Here is a 20,152-nt window from a genome sequence, read left to right on the forward strand (position 1 = left end):
TTTAATACTGGCAGTCTAATCAAGCTTCATATTATTCACAAATAGCAAGTATCAATCACAATAAAAACAGTCTTACTTAGACAAAAATATATACCCGCCCCTCTATTCCTTTAAACAGAAATATATAAACTGAATGGCAGGTTTTACATTGAAGCATATTTTGAAAAGTATTTGCTGCTTCAGGAAAGAACATATAGGAAACACGAGCCATTAAACATCATTTTGTAAGTAATACTGTATGTTGATTGCCAAGACCTCTCAACCAACTCTTAAAAGAACATCATGCCTCTGTCCTAAAAAAAGACTCTAAATCTGCAATCTCTGACCACACCAAAATTCACCCAAGCCATAATATTAAGTGGGACAACGTCAACATATTAACAACAAACAAGAAAGTCTTCAAGCTCAGAAAATTTAGAGAAGCCATTTGCATCAAAAGAATTCAGCCAGCCATAAACAGAGATCAAGCATACTACATCCCTCCAGCTAACCATGATCTCATCAGCTTGCCAAAACAACAATGAACTATTATCTCCCCACTGGCTTCCCATACATTCCTTCTTATCTGTTATATAAACATCTATCTATTGCTATGTATATATATCATGCTCTTACCTAGTTTGTAGTAATCACAGAGTAATCACTAAACTCCAAACAGGACACACCAACCTAAATAACCACCTAAAAAATTTAAAAAAACACACTACAGGTAACTGCCCACACTGCAAACAACCAGAAACCCCAGAACACGCACTCATCCACTGCACACACTACCTAACACATCGAACCGCATTACAAACCACCCTCAATCTAAACAAGGCTCTAACTCTAGAAGCAATACTAAACCCACAAAATAAACTAAAAATACTTCAAGGCCTTAGGCGTATTCTTAATAAAAACGGAACTAATAAAACGCATCTAAAAACACAATAACCTACCAAATCAAATTCACATAAACAAACAAACATCCACCATACCCAGCTCCCTTAGTTCTCCTCCCCAATCCCATCGGCATCTATTCCAAATCTCAAATTCCCAAATTCTATATAAGCAACCCCTAAAACCCCCCTCTTGGGTTGCACAGACCACTTTCGCCCCTTTCGGAAACACATTAAATGGCCTGGCCGGGCCCGTGTGCGAAATACGCATCAGTCGGAAAGCGCATGTTAAATCTCCAAAGTAAGTTAGTAAGTAAGTTACTTTGTAGTCATTACCGTAAAATAGCTAATCTACACACAACAGGAAACTGCCCACATCGCAAACAACAAGAAACACCAGAACACGTACTCATTCACAGCACACACTACCAAACACACCGAACAACACTACAGACCACCCTAAATCTTAAAACCGGACTTACACTAGAATCAATCCTAAATCCACAAAATAAATTAGAAAAATTCAAAGCCTTAAGCATATACCTAATTAAAACAGGACTAATTAGTCGCATTTAAACCCCAAATAAAATTTAAAACCAAAACTACCTTATCTAACAACCACCCAACACACACAGCTCCCTTAGTTCGTCCCCCACCCACTCTTGGCATTCTTTCCAAGTCTCAAAATTTCAAAATTACTATATAAGCAACCCCTAAAGCCCCCCTCCTGGGTTGCACAAACTCACTTTTCCCCTTTTTGGAAACACATTAAATGGCCTGGCCGGGCCCGTGTGCGACATACGCTTGCAGTCGGAAAGCGCACGTTAAATCCCCAATATAAGTAAGTAAGTAAGTAGTTTGTACATCATTTGCTTGATAACGGTGTTAGAATCTACACCGAAACGTCGCCCAATTGTAATAAAGAAGTTGCTCATCCATAACAATTTTGTCTTAGTAAATATAAACTTGATTCAATGCTTCTAAGGAAATATCAAAGAATACTAATTGTATATACAAGTATAAAAATATAGCAAAATACAAGAGTTCACCATCTAGTTTCACCAAGTGTTTTGAAGACATAAGTGAAAATCCTGCTCTGGATAATAACCACGTCCAAAACGAGGTCTGTACCACTTGTTTCCAGACCACCCGATCCCGTTAGTCGCCTTTTACGACAAGCAGAGTCACCTTTTACGGCAAGCATGGGTTGCTGAAGACCTATTCTACCCCGGAATCTTCACGGGTCGCATCCTAATAGAATATAGAAGCTGTCATCCATAAACTATCTTGTCTTTACTCGTTGGTGCTTTGTTGTTTTAAATGGGTAGCCATCTCGTGACCATATTCCTATATCCATCGCAGTATATGCCATTGGGAGGGGTTGGTTAACAAACACCTCACTCAGTCTTCACGTTGAGTCCGTTCTTCACTCTCGGCTATGGCTTGTTACCCATATATGGTAATGCTTGTTGGGCAAAAGACGTTAAAGTCTACGATATGCTTGTGTGGTCGGGGGGAAGGTGTGTGCGTCCACAAAACACCTCTCAGTTCTGTATGCATCCAACAGTTTCTTCCAGATAGGGTCACATTTAAGTAGATGAGAATTCCCTGAAACAGGATTATAGATTAACAAACAAAGGCGTCAAAATCCTTCCCATATTCATAAGAAATTTCCGCCAAAAGCAGAGTCGATTGTACTATTTCGTCTATATGGTGAGCATGTTTTTATGAATCACCATCAAACAGTGACGACACCGGGTGTTCGCGAAAAGCTGAGCGTAGGAAAGTCAATTGTTTGCCTGGAACATATGGTACAAGTCCAAAATAGGTAACTGTATCGAACATTTGGAAATGCCCTCAACATGTCCACCATAAAACTTTTTGAAAGCCTTACTGAGGCATTGAATGTTGTTACCTTGATCAAACAACTCCTGAGCAAGAGTTGGATGACGCTCTTTGAAATCTTGGGACAAAGAGCATGCTCGATTGTACCTCAAAAGTTGTGAAATGTAGATACCAAGGGGTGGAGCTGCTGGAATATTGCTCGACATAAAGGGAAAGTTGAAATCATCCCTCTTGTCATACAGTCTTGTGCAGAGTATTTTGTCACTCTGAATCTTTATGCATAGATCCAAATATGAAACGGATGAGGCGGTCCCACTGGTTTTCTTTATTTCCGGTTCAGGTGGGTAAATCAGTGGAAGGGAATGGACTCTTTCATGGTTATTAAACGATACCAGATCAGCGATATACCTAAAGTTAAACGTCTTGGTCAAATTACCTTGTTTTCACTTTCCCAATTCAAGCGCATGAAGAATCAGATCAGCAAGAAGGGAAGCACAATTGCAGTTCATGGGTATACCTACTTCCTGCTTGAATCTTACACCCAAATTTTACATAGATGTTATCATTGAGGAATTCCAGCATCCCACATAATGTTTCCCAGTGAACTTCAAATGTCATTTGCTATCATTTTTGAAAAATTGTCCTGAACCTCTGAAGATAGATATGTAACTGTATCTATGTTGATTTAAACAGTATTTTATTTCCATTAATGTTCAGATTTAACATTAAATAGCATTACAAAATGGAAAAAGGATTAGCAAACAGGCCAAAAAGGCCTATATTAATGCTTCTCCTAATATTGTACATTATACATGTAGATTGTAATGAAGTCTATAGAGCAGACATTAATGAGTAACACAACATGAAATAAAATGGAAAGCAAGATACCAAATGCATTTTATATTCTTAAGTTGACACAAAACTTACGTAAAGCGGTTTGTTTCAATGATGTAATTGTGAACTGATTTTATAATGTTTTCATTGTCTGAGGAAGATGAATCTTCATTGCCGTGGAGTATAGTATGTATGCTGAGCTGGTTAACAAAAAAGTGTTTATCAATTCTAAACTTGGCATAGCGTGGACAAGATAGAAAAAAGTTGAAAGCATCTTCTCTATTTAGGCCACATGGACAGATGGGATTATCAATCAGAAATCTGTGTTCACCACGTTTTATAACAAAACGCTCCAAGCATATTACTGTAGAGCATGACATTGCATCGACTCGACTATTTATCGATTTATTATATGGACAGTATTTCAGCTTTATCGCGACGTGAGTTGGTGAAAGCATAGTAAAGACTGTCCTTGCTCATGAAATGAAAATAATCGTGAATATGAGTTTTCCCTAAATGTCGGGCAACTATTTTGTTCAGGTGATTTTCAATGATTATCAAGCCTTTCCTCGCTCAAGTGAGAGCATGTTGACAAAACATTCAGACCTTACCAATGAATATCAAGCTTTCCTCGCTCAAGTGAGTGACAAAACATTCAGAACTTACCAATGATTATCAAGCCTTTCCGAGCTCGAGTGAGAGCAACGTTGATCTGATTTTCATCTGTGATGAAACCCAGGTTGTGCCTGCGCCACCCCAATGTTGGCTTGTCCTCTATCTTGTACTGGGGGAGTGATCGCACAGTGCTGAATATGACATAGTCCCATTCACCACCTGCAGAAGAAATTAAGGGTTTCAAATGGTTGGTTTGTACATCTTTATCGTACATAAATCAGCATAACAGATGGTTACTTCTCATCCAGTTATTGGTGGCACAGGTGGCCAAGTCGTCTAAGGCGCCGTGATTCGCTGTGCAGAGTTGCGTCCCTTGGGCACGCCAGAAACCTATGAGTGTGGGTTCGAATCCCGTTTCGCCCCGATTATGTTTCGAGGTTTGTCAGCACATTACCCATGCTCGTGGGTTTCACCGAAGTGGTAAACGTCTGAGACCTGCATCACTACGGGCTTTCCTCCCACATTAAGCTGACACGCCGTGATGTAACTGGAATATTGTTAAAAGCGGCGTTCAGCCCAAACTCACTCACTCATCCAGTTATTCTTACTGGTACTGGTGATGACGGCCATCTCCCAACATGACAAGTATTTTCTCATGTTTAGAAACTAAAACATAGGTTAACAAGTTATACTCTTCCTACTGGGACACATCTGTCACAATGACACAACACACACATGGTATTCATGTTAAACTGTATCTGAGTGGGTTAGCACTATAAAATCGGCAAAAGTCCGGACTAACCACACATGTCGTTAGATAAGTGAAATAATCCCATTAAAACCCATTTCACCTCACCTCATATGTTTCATGTTCTATATCTGTTTGAAGACATTTGATGTCACACACTTTTGTTTTCTTTGGGATATATTTGATAGAGTTGATGTCCTTAAATCTGTAGTTAGAGGAGAGAGCGAGACACATACGCACACTTACACACCCTGCTCTGATATGCCTGAACGTAAGACCTAATTTGGCTCAAATACCTTCTGTCCATTCCAAGTCAAAGACAAAATAGGTCGAGGCTTAGCATTGGTGGTGTCAATGCTGTTATAATAATATACATAGTAGCCTCAAAAGCCCTTCTGCAAAGACTAGATAGTAACGTCGAAGCTGTGTCATTGCTATTATTATTATTTAAATAAAAAGCGTCCAAAGCCTTTCTGCAAAGAATAAATAGTTTAAGTCGAGGCATTGCCGTTATAATCAAGAAATATCTACTAACAGTTGTCGTTAGATTGTATAAATGACATATTGAGAACTGTAAGGTGAGGCTGGACATACAGGTTGCAAAATATGTTGTGACTTTTTGTAGGCAAGAAGTGATCTGATCCTAATCGCTCCTTCAAGAAGATCTTGGGCAGAATAGGTCTTCAGCAACCCATGCTTGCTGTAAAAGGCGACTATGTTTGTCTTAATAGGCGACAAACGGGGTCGGGTGGTCAGGCTCGCTGACTTGGTTGATACATGTCATCGATTCCAATTGCGTGGATAGATGCTCATGATATCAATCACTGGATTGTCTGGTCCAGACTTGATTATTTACAGACCGCCGTCATATAGCTGGTATATTGCTGAGTGCGGCGTTAAACAACAAACCAACCAACCAACCAGTCATATTACGTAGGTCTGAATGACAGCTACCTTGACTCGCAACCACAGTCTGGACTCGGGGGTCTTTTAGGTTTTTGTCAGCACCTGATTTCTTCTCCAGCATTTCTTTGATCAGACTTCTCTGAGCATTGTACTGGGACATAATGTTGATTTTCTCAAGAGGTATCCTGTCTCGTTTTACCAGATACATCAGCACTTCCGTCTGAAAAACAGAAGGTGCTCCCTTGTAGTTAATTGTTTGTTTCTTTTTTATGCCACAGTCAGCATTATTCCAGCTATATCACGGCTGTGGGTTACGAATCTAGTCCGAGTCTGATAAACCAATGACTGGAACAATGTACAACGTTCCACGACGTCGAGGAACGATGACAGGCAACATAGCAGCAGTGGAGGACTGGAGGTAATAGTTATTCTAGCCCGGACCCAGATAGTAGGGTAGTAATTATGACGACATGTTTCCTCGTTATAATGTTATGAGACAAAAGACAAAACATCACTCTCCATGTTTATATCAATGAACACAAATTCTAACATGAGTTAAAAAGAACATCATATTTGTTCCATTTGTGGACAACAGTAATTAGTAGAGTTAAAACAATATGAACCACCTTTTTTCAACTTTCCAAAATGAGACTTGGGCTAAAGTGCTTTTAAATCCATCCAAAATTAACGGCCGAAATAAAATAAATTCAAGTCGGTGTAAATGGCGAAACAGCTGTGGAAATCATATAAATGGACCACTGAAAATCAGTGATGTCACCAGGTGTTCGCGAAAGGGTAAGCATGACCTGCCCTACCGGAAGCACCCGCCATGCTCAAATGTTAAATAAATGATAAAATAGTAGATAACTAGTCATAAATTTCGATCATAAACAGACCCGTGAAGATCCGGGGTAGAATAGGTCTTTAGCAACCCATGCTTGCCGTAAAAGGCGACTAACGCGATCGGGTGGTCATGGTCGCTGACTTGGTTGATGCACGTCATCGATCCCAATAGCGTGGATCGATGCTCATGATAATTATCACTGGATTGTCTGGTGCAGACTCGATTATTTACAGACCGCCGTCATATAGCTGGAATATTGCTGAGTGCGGCGTTAAACAACAAACCAATCAATCAATCAAACGATCATAAACAACTTGCGTCACCCGTAGGTGCAACCCGTAACAAATCTGGTTAAATCAAAACTAACCACTTTTTCAGCTTCCTTCCTGTTAGACTTGGACTGTTCGTTGCCCTCCTGTGTAGTGACAGTGAGGGTCTCCTCCTTCCCAACCACGTGGCAGAACACCTTGGGGTTGGTGGTCACCGGCCAGATGGACAGCTCCTGTCCTGGGGCAATATACCAAGCTGCACGTTCGGGGCGACTATCTTCTGTCCTAAGATTCCCTTGGTAAAACTGGCTTGATGGAAACTTGCATATCTCTGGGTGCTGTGGGTCGATGAATAATTAATGTTAAAGAAGACCATTCAGTTATCCTTGGGTAGCATTTTCTGACTGATCATTCACAACACAGCAATTTCTAACCTACATGTAAATCCAGTTTGATAAATGTATTACCCCAAAAGAGGCTTGCATATTGTTTCATACAATTGAACCATTTAGAATTCCCACATAACAAGAACCTTTTCTTCTTCAGTCAATGTATTTCCGTTTGAGAAAAATCCTAACCAAAAACATATGTCAAGTTTTTACCATACATCAATGTGTTTGTTTTAAAAAAACAACAAAAAAACAAAACCCCATTTAATTACACAGACCATTTTTTCAGTTAATGTCCAGAAAGTCACACCACCTCAACGTGTAAACCTTACCTCTAGGTAGGACAAGTGGCGGTGGAGTAACCTTGTGGTTAAAGCGTTCGAGACCTGGGTTCGATTCCCCACATAGGTACATTGTATGAAGCCCATTTCTGGTGTCCCCCGTCGTGATATTGCTGGAATATTGCTACAAGCGGCGTAAAACCATACCCAATCACTCTAGGTGGCACAGACACAGTACGAGAGTGTATAATTCCCAGTTGAGCACGATTTTGAATTCAGTGAAGGTCAAGCAGACATTAGCGTACCTACACATTTAACTGGGATTAACTAACTACAGTAAACTACGGTTATAACGAACACGCTTATAACGAACTAACGGATATAACGAACTAACTTTTTAGTTCCGACTATATGCTGTAGTTATGATGTATATATGCTTATAACGAATTACGGTTATAACGAACAAAACTTAGTCGTCCCTTTGAGTTCTTTATAACCGTAGTTTACTGTACTTACTTTATTTGGCTAAAACAAGTAAACACCAACCATTCTATACTGGATATTCAGAAACGCTGCATCCTTCTGGTATCTTTCAAACAGCGACTGGTCAAGACCTAGGTTGGCTGCATGTGAACACTTCACAATCGGCCTCAGCTGCCGGTGGTCGCCTATCAGCACCACTTGTTCTGCCTTGGTGGCGATGATTGGGATCATAGTCTGGGGCTCTGTGCACATGCCGCTCTCATCGATGATACATTGGTTGATGTTGGCTACTTCCGTCAGCTTCTTGCCTCCCGCTACTACGCATGTGCAAAGGATGACATCACACTGAGCCAGTTCATGCTTCTCGGCTTGGGCTATGAGCTTATCGTACGCCTTTAAATCTTCCAAGGTAATATTCTCCTGTAAACAGTTTACAAGATCATCAACATGCATGTCTCATTGTAATAAGATATATAGAACTATGTATGTCGTATGGTGAGGTGAAATGGGTTTTAACGTCGCGTCCAAGATTATTGCAGCGACGTGCATGTATGTGTATGTGTGTGTGTGGCTGCTTGTACTAGTCCCGACAAATGCCGATTTAAAGTGCTAGCACACTGAGATACCATGCCGCAGTTTAACATGAATACCCAACTCAGACACAGTATACTGACTCCGAGCCGATCAGTCCTTGTTTTAGCCCCTTAATGCTGAGCGCCAGACAGGGTAACAACAAGTACCATCTTTTAACGTCTTTTGATATGACCACGATCGAACCGCGGATCGAACCCCGGACCTTCCGCTCTCCGGGCGGACGCTCTACCATTAGACCACAGAGGCGGTCCTGTCAGTTAGAAGAGCACAGTGACAGACTGTGTGTAACATCATGAATGTATTTTCTCAATCTCAAAGCACAAACTGATTTAAATGACTTCCTAGATTATTTCAGTTTAGTAATGCCTAATGCTTTCTTAGAACACTTCCAAAATGGCCCTTGAATTATTTTTATATGAGATATCACACTGTAACCTCATGCCTATAGACCCGTGAAGATCCGGGTCAAAATAGGTCTTCAGCAACCCATGCTTGCCTTAAAGGGCGACTATGCTTGTCGTAAGAGGCGACTAACAGGATCGGGTGGTCAGGCCCGCTGACTTGGTTGATGCATGTCATCAGGCTACACAACAACGGCCTGTAAATAATCTATTCTGGACCAGGCAACCAAGTGACCAAGCAAGATCCACTCTCCATGTCATCAAAGTGTCACACAATCAGCCAATCGCGGCCAGTCAAAGAGCCTGAATACCCGATCCCCGTTTCTGTCGGCTCTTAAGAAACTTTGGACCTATTCTGTCCCGGAATTCACGCAAGAGGCAATGAGTCTAAACTTCAAACAGACTGTAAGTGTTAAACTATTTCAATGAATTTAACATCACCTTCTTGGGATCATCAAAGTAGGTTTTGAACCTGTCATCATAGGACCTTATTTTTTCAGCATGCGGTCTTCCTTCTTGTCTGATGACATAGTGAAGTGTAATCTTTCGGATTTCAGGGTCAGATTTTAAGTATTTGCTGTTTCTGTTAGATATCACTATCTTCTTTGGAACCGGTTTATCATTCTCTTCTATGGTTTTGCCATACATTCGTATGATCCTTGGACATATCATCCCCAGCTTCGTCATCAGATAACCTATAATGATAAAAGATATGTGCAGCTGCTTCTTTTTCTGTTTTGTTTGTGTGTTGTTTAAGACCGTACTCCGCAATAGTCCAGCTATATGACGGCGGTCTGTAAATAATCGAGTGATTGACATCATTAGTATCGATCCACGCAAATGGGATACCATGACATGCATCAACTACGTCAGCGAGCCTGACCACCCGATCCCGTTAGTCGCCTTTTACGACAAGCATGGGTTGCTGAAGACCTCTTTTAACCCGGATCGGTGTCTTTTTTCTGAAAATGGCGAGTAGTTTATTGAGAGCAGCAGTTTTGTATGAATGCATAACAGTATAATATTACCCCGGTCAGTGGATCAGTGTGCACTCAACAATCATTCTCAGCTCCCTGGGCAGTATAGAACCCAAGCTGCCTGTGAGGTGTTAGAAGGTCAACACGTTATTATCTTCTGTTTTTTTCTGTGTTATTATCCATGTGTCAAATTGCACCATTCAGTCTAAGCACAATATATAGACATTAAGATATGCAATATTTTAGTTGTATCATGTCCTTTAATTTCTTGGTTTGAATTTATGCAGGTACTTTTGATGAATATCAGTGTACCATTAAGGGATTTTTTGTTTTGGAAAAAATAAATTGACCCAGAAAATACTTGAAAAGAAATAATGTTTAAGACTGTTTAAAAAGAAAGAAATTGTCCGCCAAAAAATATATTGTTTCAAGATGTTTAACGTCAAAAACGCATTTAGGCTCCTAGTTTAATTAAGAAACTATCTGGGGTCTGTTGATGTTATTAAACTTTTTTTATGCTGAGATTGAATGGGTTTCCTGACCAAAACGGTTATTTTGTTTAAAATGTCTGCCAGCCAATCTCATATTTACCAGCAACTAGATCCACCGATTTGTTGGAGGGTCCACAATACAGAACTTGCCGTTTGCTTTCATCAGAAGGTGGTTTTGTTCTGTTGATCTTGTTAAAGAGATACACCAATTTCAAACCAATACTGGTTTTTCCTGTTCCTGCAACCCGGGATAATGGTAATATGGAGATTGTAAAGACGTTATTGTGAAACCTTCCATATTATAGTTATTGTTACAACAGAACATAGCTTACTGTGTTGGAATATATAACTGAATCATATTTCGCGATAATTCTGAAATGTATCCAAACTAATCTTATTGAATGAGAGGATATCTCAAAGCAATAATAATTATAACTGAATATATACAGTACGAATACATTTCTCATCATCATTAAATCTGCCACCACGAGGTAGCTGAAATATTGCTGACTGCGGCGTTCAACAATATTCTCTCACTCATGTCTGTAAAAACTCCGGTGTGTAGAAACATCCAGCCAGGACCAGACAAACCAGTGATTAATGAACAACGTACCATGCCGTCGGTTAACTATACATTTTAGTCGACGCTAAATACCCGGTGAGACACACAGATTTTGTGAGATTGCTCAATCCCTCACGTCATCTGCATAACCTACCTGGCGGTCCTTGTATCAAACTAAATGGCCGATCCAGAGATTTACGAATGGCTATTTCCTGATTGTAATTGTTGCTGATCATTGTGGAGCAGATTTCTCGATCTTCGTCTGACAGGTCAGTAGAGCTCAGTTGTGCAGATTCTGTTTGAACAAATGCCACACACATATCTTTTACTGTTTGAACAAATGCCACACACATATCTTTTACTGTTTGAACAAATGCCACACACATATCTTTTACTGTTTGAACAAATGCCACACACATATCTTTTACTGTTTGAACAAATGCCACACACATATCTTTTACTGTTTGAACAAATGCCACACACATATCTTTTACTGTTTGAACAAATGCCACACACATATCTTTTACTGTTTGAACAAATGCCACACACATATCTTTTACTGTTTGAACAAATGCCACACACATATCTTTTACTGTTCATACAAAGTGTTTCATTTTAATTTTCTTTGCAAATGATGTCTATCATCTTTTATCAACATAATCAATTTCAACATATAATAGTTTGTTTGTTTGTTGTTTTACGCCGCACTCAGCAGTATTCCAGCTATATGACGGCGGTCTACATGTAAATAATCAAGTCTGGACCAGACAATCCAGTGATTGACATCATGAGCATCGCTCCACCAATTGGGATACGATGACATGCATCAACCAAGTCAGCGAGCCTGACCACCCGATCCCGTTAGTCCCCTTTTACGACAAGCATAGTCGCCTTTTACAGCTAGTATGGATTGCTGGTCGTTAAGACTTATTCTACCCCGGATCCTTGATTTCATCTAGTTTCACAATGTCATTCTGCTTACCTATTCTTGTTTTCAGTAGGCTCCAGTCTTTCAGTGCTATATTTTGGGCCAGGTCTGATCCCTCTGTGTCGAGCATCTCCAACATCTGTTCTGTTCTCCTTCGTACATAATAGGTTGTGAGGTGAAATGGGGTTTAACGTCGCGTCCAAAATTATTGCACTTATAAAGCGACGTGCATGCACACGTGTGTGTGTGTGTGTGTGTGTGTGTGTGTGTGTGTGTGTGTGTGTGTGTGTGTGTGTGTGTGTGTGTGTCTGCTTGTACTAGTCCGGACTGATGCCGATTTTATAGCGCTAGCACACTGAGACACCATGTCGCAGTTTTAACATGAACACCCCACTCAGATACAGTATACTGACTCCGAGCCGACCAGTCCTTGTTTTAGCCCCTTAATACCGAGCGCCAGACAGAGTAACAACAAGTAACATCTTTTAACGTCTTTTGATATGACGCGGCCGCGGATCGAACCCCGGACGCTCTACCACTAAACCACAGATTTGATAAAGAATACAAATACTATACATAGTGACGTGATATATTTTAAGTGATATTCCGCGATTTCAGAGAATTCAAATTAATAGTGTTGTCCTAAAATTCTTTCTTCCAAAACTTTACAGGTCTCTGGGAAGATTCCATATGGTACTAAAAGTATGCACACACACACACACACACACACACACACACACACACACACACACTTTTGTTATTGTTTGTTGTTTAACGCCACACTCAGCAATTGTCCAGCTATATGACGGCGGCCTGTAAATAAATCGAGTCTGGACCAGACAATCCAGTGATTGACGTCATGAGCATCGTTCCACGCAATTGGGTTGGGCGGTTGGTTGATACGATGACATGCATCAACCAAGTCAGCGAGAGCCTGACCACCCCATCCCATTAGTCAAATCTTACGACAATCATAGTCGCCTTTTACACCAAGTATAGGTTGCTGAGGACCTATTCTACCCCGGATCTTCATGGGTTTATATATCATCTGTAGGACAAAGTTACTATCCTTAGTCGACTCTATTTTACGTGTTCCCATTTTCAGTCCATTAAAAAATTATTTTCCGTTACCTGTCAACTTGAGATTTCAAGATGATCTCTGCAGCAGCGTCGAATTCTTGGTCGATCAAACTTGGTGGAGGTGGAATCGAATTTGGTCTCATTTCAAATGTTATTTGCACCGAACCTGCATGAGGATCATTGTCGGCAATGCTGCCTTTAGGCTTCTTCAATTTCACCTTCTTGATAAGGGCATGACCTACCCAAACACTGGCTGGGCTGAACATTGAACTTGGGTCATAATCACTCGGAGTATGCCTTATACACAGATAGTCTAGGGAGGAATCACTGGATGGCAAATCAAAGGAACTTTCACCACGTTTCATTTTGGCCATTCTGTCTACCCCCTTTCCACCTATTTCAATCTGTCGAAAATCGCAAAACTTAGCGTCAAGTATCAGTCGTCCGATAAGTCTGTGGCCATAGTTTCTCATTAATGTTTTCACGTTATGTATGACAATGGTTTCCTCGCTTCCAACAGAGTTCGTAGCACTTTCCATTCGAACCACCGGCAGCCATGTTTCCTGGTATTCCTGAATGAATCTGTACTTGCGATGTCTGAAGGGCTGCATCACATACTCAGCAAAGGTATGGACTGGATCATCCAAATGAGTCAGGCAAAGGTCATAGTTCTCACAGACGTGAAACAGCTGAACATACGGAGTGAGCATCCCTCTGTCTGGCTCTGCATGCACCTGGACTTTAACAATCTGTCCTGAATAGAAAGTCAATCTGAATCCATAGAAATGGCAAACTGATATATCCCCATATTTCTCATGAGCCAACCTCTTTTCTCCTCGTCTTTGAGAAACAAACATGTCTCCAATATCTGGTATGACTTCCCGTCTTCCAGATGTGTCAAACACTTTTTTCAATTTTTGGGCAAAATCTTGAAATGGAATTTTTTCAGTATGCATATTTTCATCAAGTAAAATGTTAAATTGTTCTGGATTTTTAACTCGGTTTAAGTTTGTTTTATCTCTTCCTTCCCTTTGGCGTCGTTCTTCATATCTGTAGATACGCTTTCTCCAGAAACACAGAACTTGTTCCCTCCCTGATGGGGATGTTTCTAAAACCGGTTTTTTACAGCAGTCTAGCAGATTGAGGGGCAACTCTAATCGCCTGTACGATGTACCTCTCAGAGATGGAATCCATAATGCTACAATGCTGTCACTGACCTTTTCAACAACTGCATTGAATGTCATTGGTTTCTTTGAAAGCATTTCACTCTTTCTTAGTGTTCTGCAAGTATTCTTGAATTTGGTTTCTCTTTGGCATGCTTCTGTCATTTGCTCACATGCCTTTTCCACTTCCGCTTGTGTGTATGGAGCTTCCTTCTCATCTAATACAGCATGGACGAGTCTGTGGGTGATCAGGTCCACATATCTTCTGAGCGGAGATGTAAAGTGGGTGTACGGGAACAGGTTGAGTGAAAAGTGCCCAGTGTTTTTCCTCCCTTCCGAAGAGCATCTGTAAGCTGCTGATTCCAAGATATGAATCCAATGTTGACTTGCAAGGCATTGCAATGGATGCAATTCGTCACAGCAGAGAAGGTCTCTTGTTTGTTTAAAGTCGTTCGCTCCCTTGACTTCTTTCATTTGATCCCATACTGTTTTCTGTACTGAAATCACATGTGCATGTGTTTCATTGTTGTTCTGGCTACAATGTTTTGCTACACTGCATTCCCTGTCCTCAAGAACATGCACACCCTGTAATTTGACAAGAAGGTCGATGATGTGTCCTTCCCTTCTAACCCAGTGAACACGTTTCTCCACGGAAGGAGCAGATTGACATCGTAAGGGGATACAGTGTCGCCAAGTTTCCATCAGCCATTCACCAATGAAAGTATTAGTTCTAATCATGAATTCCTCAACTAGATTGTGTGCATCAATATCTCCTTGTTTGTTTTCAATATTGACAAACCTAGGATCTTCCAAGCGTACGTCGTATCTTGAATTTCCCAGTCGTTGTTTGCGAAAGTGTTTAGCTAATACATGAAGGACACGTATGCTACTCTTTAGTGACTGTTTACATTCAAAGTGTATTGGGCGACCATCAATGATGTTTTGAACCTCTCCGTATGAAAACTTTCTGTCAGACCTAATGACGCTCCTGGACACTGAAGGTTTTTCAAGAATGTTTCCTCTTTTGTCTATCTTAAAGAGCACAGAAATTGAAAATCTATCAACGTTCGGCAAGAGACTCAAAGAGCCTTGACTAAGTTTTTCAGGGATCATATGGTGACCCTTGTCTTCCGAAGCAAAGAAGGTTGTGGCTCTTTTCTCAGCCGCCTGGTCAATATCATCTGCTTTCTTCACAAAAGTGGTCACGTCAGTGATGTGAACTCCTACCAATAGAATGTCCTCATGTCCCAACTTCCAAACACTCAGAGCATCATCTAAATCTTTAGAATTAGGATTATCAACTGTAAATGCTGACAAATGTTGATACTCCTCTCGCTGTGTACCTTGAGTTTGGAGAAATTCCTTTGATTCAATCTTTTCAACCAGGGATACAGTTGCCTTTACAGTGTCATTTCGATAATATCGAGGAACTTTGAACTGTGGTATTAAAACATTGAGGCCACTTTCAAACGTTGTTCCACATTCCAGGACTTTGACAACTGCTCCTTGTGGGTAGGGAAACGGTTTACTCCAAGACATAAGAACAACAAGAAGAACATATTGTCCCTTCTTACTGTGATCTATTTCACAACATGAAATAAATTTCAGTTGTTTACCTTTCTCATAGGAGTGTAAATCTATAAAATGTTTGTTAGTTTGCGTGTCGGTAGAATATAGGCTTAAGCTGTGGAAGTCTTGTTTTTGTTGTGTGGAATTACGAGACCAGATACGAATTCTCGGTATACTATTACACATTGGCGTGACTACATTGTTCTCCCTGCTGTTGACAGTGCATGCTAAGACAGGGAATCGTGTCTCCCGAAATTTGCTTCGCAACACCCCCTCTACCTTACCATTCAGTTTACCATCAGAACTAGCATTGTCTTCATCTTCATCCGCTTTCTTGTCTAAAATTTCTACTACAACTTCATCTTTGTTGAAAGTGTATCCGATTTTACTTCTTCCGTGAATCTCAATTTCTTGGTGATCATTTCCCTCTTCCAGGATTTGACACACAGCAAAATGAGGTCCTTTCAGGTTAATTAGACACCTCTTGTACTTCTGTGGCTCCTGTTGCAACTTTGTATGAAGTTCCTCATTTACGCGGAGTTGTAGGGCATCCTCGAATGCTTCCTTTGGCCAGTACACTATTTTAAGACCTTCTCCGACCACAATGTCGTCCGTGTCTTCTCCGTCATATCTCCCCTGACTTTGTTCGAACCATGTCTTAGCTGGCTGCTCCTCCTCAACATCCGATCTGTCTGATGTAGCTGAAGAGGTATCACCTTCCGATTCTGATTCACTGTCTTCTGAACCCTTAGAATTAGTTGAAGTATCTTCATTGGGATGTTCCTGTCCTTGGCCATCACTTCTACAGTACACTGCAGATTGTATCGGTGTATTGCGACGCATCATCTGAACCTAATATATAAAAAAAAGATAAACAGTTACTGTTTGGTTTGTTGTTTAACGTTGCACTCGGAAATAGTCTAGCTATATGACGGCGGTCTGTTAATATTCGAACCTTGACCTTGACCTTGACCTTGCGATAACTAGTATTTTTATCTCATGATGTGATAAAGTTACTTAAGACAAATTCTAACTTGGATCATCACAGAGACTCTTTAATTGAATAATCTTCACATCGTTATTAAAAGAAGGATGGGAGTAGGCAGTAGGCAGATACACTTACTCTCCCAACTATAAATAATTAAATAAAAGTTGAAGTTGACTTATTTAATATACAAGATTAAAACCTTTGGGCCCATCTTCAGCCATAGTGAACACCAATTGTCCAACTCCAGCTTTTGAAGTACAGTAAACTACATTTATAACGAACACGCTTATCAATCAATCAGTTTATTCATATATAACTGTAAAGCCACAGGCCCATAGTACAGAATACATGACAATGTGGAAGCGGTTAGAAATGTTACAAGGATTCATTTCTTAATAACATGGCATGATATATAAAGAGAGAGCCTTTTGCTCACAAGTGATATTAAAGAGATAAACTTGTATGTATTTGGATGTACATAGTAGTTTTGTTCAATATATTTTTTCCTTAAATTATCATATTTACAACATACAAGTAGAAAATGAAATTCATCTTCGACAACATTTAAAGAACATTGTCTACATAATCTTAAACATTTGGGTATTTTTTTGTTCCTGCCAACTTCAACCATTAACCTGTTTGAGCTGCATCTAAATTGTGTTAATTATATTCTGCATTTTCTGATATTTACATTGTAGTTAAATATTTTTTCTGCGCACATTTGCATTTTAAAATATCTAAAATATTCGCATTTGCTGGAAACATCTACAGTAGATCCTCATGTTTGAAAGAACATGTCAAAAAGCGTCTGCCTTATTTTCGATATGAACATGGCATGATTCTCTAAGAAACATTGGTTGTCACAGATGTAACCATACCCACATTTATACAGCAGACATTTAACATTGTATGCCCAATTTTGATCTCAATTCTTTTCATACAATAGCATCATATTATAACATTTTTTGGGCAATCTACTTACTGGCATTTTTAGTAATTTTAACCAATATCTTTTGATTTTTTAGTAGTGATATATATACAAGGGCATGCGACCACATTCACCTTAAACCATCACGTTAGAAGTAATGTGTTTAACACCAAGAAATCTTTTGCATGCGTATAAATGTACGGACTCAATTTCTTTAGCCTCTGCAAAACCCCATATTTCCGAACCATAGGAAAGAATAGGAGCTATTTTTGTGTCAAAAATTTTGAAGAAAGATTTGTAAGCACACTCGCTAAAATGTTCAAACATTTGTAAAATTCACAATAACATCTTTTCAGCTTGGATTGCTGCATTACACATATGTCGGTTCCATGATAATTTACTTGAAAATTTACACCAAGATATTTATATGAGGTTTCAGTTTGAAGTAATTGTCCCCGAAAGTACCACTTTTCGTTTTTGACAGCGTATTTCCTTTGCTAAATACAACATTTTTTGTCTTTTCTAGATTAACATTAAGTTTCCAAGTATCACAGTACAATTCTAGCTGATTTATCAAAGTCTGTAAACCTTTTACAGTACTTGAGAAAGTGATTATATCATCTGCAAATAGTAACATAAATATTTTTATAAGTTCAGGATGTAATTGTATACCATCATCATAATTTCTTTTGATTTGGGCTGCAAGCTCATTAATGAAAAAAAAGAACAAAAAAGGGCTTAATACACATCCTTGGCGTACACCAGTATGGCAGATAAAATAATCTGAATACATGCCGTTTTGTTTAACACATGATTTAACTTCCTTATAAATACCACATAACAATTTACCCATTTTATTACTGACACCATGTGAATTAAATAGGTACCATAACTTATCTCTACAGACTGAATCGAATGCTTTAGAAAAGTCTACAAATATAGCGTACAAATTTTTTTCTACGTTTACGTTGAATATACCCATCTATAAGAGCCTGGATGATCAACATATTATCAGTGGTTGAGTAACCTTGTCGGAAACCTGCTTGCCCTTCCTCAATCTTATCAAGTGTATCCGACCACAATACCAAGCGTTTATTCATAATGCTAAGAAATATCTTACTGAATATACTGGTAAGTGTAATCCCCCTATAATTTTCAACATCTGTCACTGAGCCTTTTTTGTGAATTGGAACGATTGTTCCAAGTGTCCAACCTTTTGGAAAGGAAGAGGTATCCATTATTGTATTAAATAATATTACCAATTACGACAGGGTATTATCGTGAACTGGCCGATATAACGAACCTATTTTTTAGTCCATTTGTTGTATATATGCTGTATATATGCTTATAACAAACTACGGTTATTTCGAACTAAAATCAGTGGTCCTTTGAGTTCGTTATAACCGTACTGTGGTAGGCTTCTATAAAATCACTTAATGTCTGTGAGTACAGCAGTATATACTACCCGGTTCATTGTTGCAACTCCGTATACCGTGTCAATACAGTCTGCCTTGCAACCAACAGACCATAGTGTCAATAGGACTTGGTACATATCGTTAATCACCCACGTGTATGCTCAGGATGAAAACACAACCATTATATGATCAATATATGTGTACAATTGCGGGTCGCTTTGACAACAGGGGCGGCTATTATATAAGCTGGATACACATTACGCACAGCGCATTGTTTCCTCGGTACAATACGCCCCAACGCGAGCTCTGCCATATTGCAGCGCTGCACGCTGACTCAATATTCGTCAATAAATAATTCCATGGGAAGCATGTTTCGTGGACGGGGCAAACGAAGTGACACTGTTATTGGATTAAATTCCATTATCGTCTCTTCAAGGACGTTTTATGCAGTTATGTTAACCGACTGTTGATTTAACGTTCACGTCCATTCGTTACAACAGTAGGGGTTAATAAGAGCAATATGCATGTATCAGTGTTATGAGGACTGCCATGGGCTGGTGAGAGTATATGAATAATACTTACGGTGACTGCAGATTGACTGTTTACGGCCCAATTAGTAGGAGCTCGCAATGTCGTACGGTTTATCTTCTATAGGTTATGCATGATAGCAAAATCGATATAAACGACCCGGATGTCCTTTCAACAAAACTGGGGATTGCCTAAAAGTCGGGCCGGGCCGGGCCAAGACGGGCCAAAGTGTTATTGGCTAATTACTTAATTATCGGCGATCATATCTACATATTATTGATGCAACATACACACATGACACTACTGAACAATCACCAATCCAAAACGTGCAGCATAATTAAGTAATTCGGAGTAAATCACTTAAAAACTAGAAAGTGGAGCTGTGTGTTAGCGTCGCTGATCTAGGTAACATGTAAAAGAGCAATCGTTAAACGAA

At 39.7% G+C, this 20,152-nt stretch overlaps 1 protein-coding gene across 1 annotated transcript; it reads right to left on the minus strand.

Moving 5' to 3' along the window:
• Positions 1 to 1,710: 1,710 nt before the first annotated feature.
• Positions 1,711 to 19,901, minus strand: LOC124134555 (helicase with zinc finger domain 2-like). The gene is made up of 11 exons (XM_046499447.2): positions 19,771 to 19,901; positions 13,177 to 16,709; positions 12,100 to 12,197; positions 11,272 to 11,412; positions 10,656 to 10,793; positions 9,529 to 9,782; positions 8,156 to 8,512; positions 7,038 to 7,277; positions 5,875 to 6,046; positions 4,224 to 4,391; positions 1,711 to 2,486 (listed from the first exon to the last, which is right to left on the minus strand). The coding sequence occupies exons 2-11, from the start codon at positions 16,701 to 16,703 to the stop codon at positions 2,362 to 2,364; spliced, it is 5,220 nt and encodes a 1,739-aa protein (XP_046355403.2). The 5' UTR covers positions 16,704 to 16,709; positions 19,771 to 19,901; the 3' UTR covers positions 1,711 to 2,361.
• Positions 19,902 to 20,152: the final 251 nt, after the last annotated feature.

Source organism: Haliotis rufescens, unplaced genomic scaffold (genome assembly GCF_023055435.1).
Source record: "Haliotis rufescens isolate VD_foot unplaced genomic scaffold, xgHalRufe1.0.p SCAF_112, whole genome shotgun sequence".
NCBI lineage: Eukaryota > Metazoa > Mollusca > Gastropoda > Lepetellida > Haliotidae > Haliotis > Haliotis rufescens.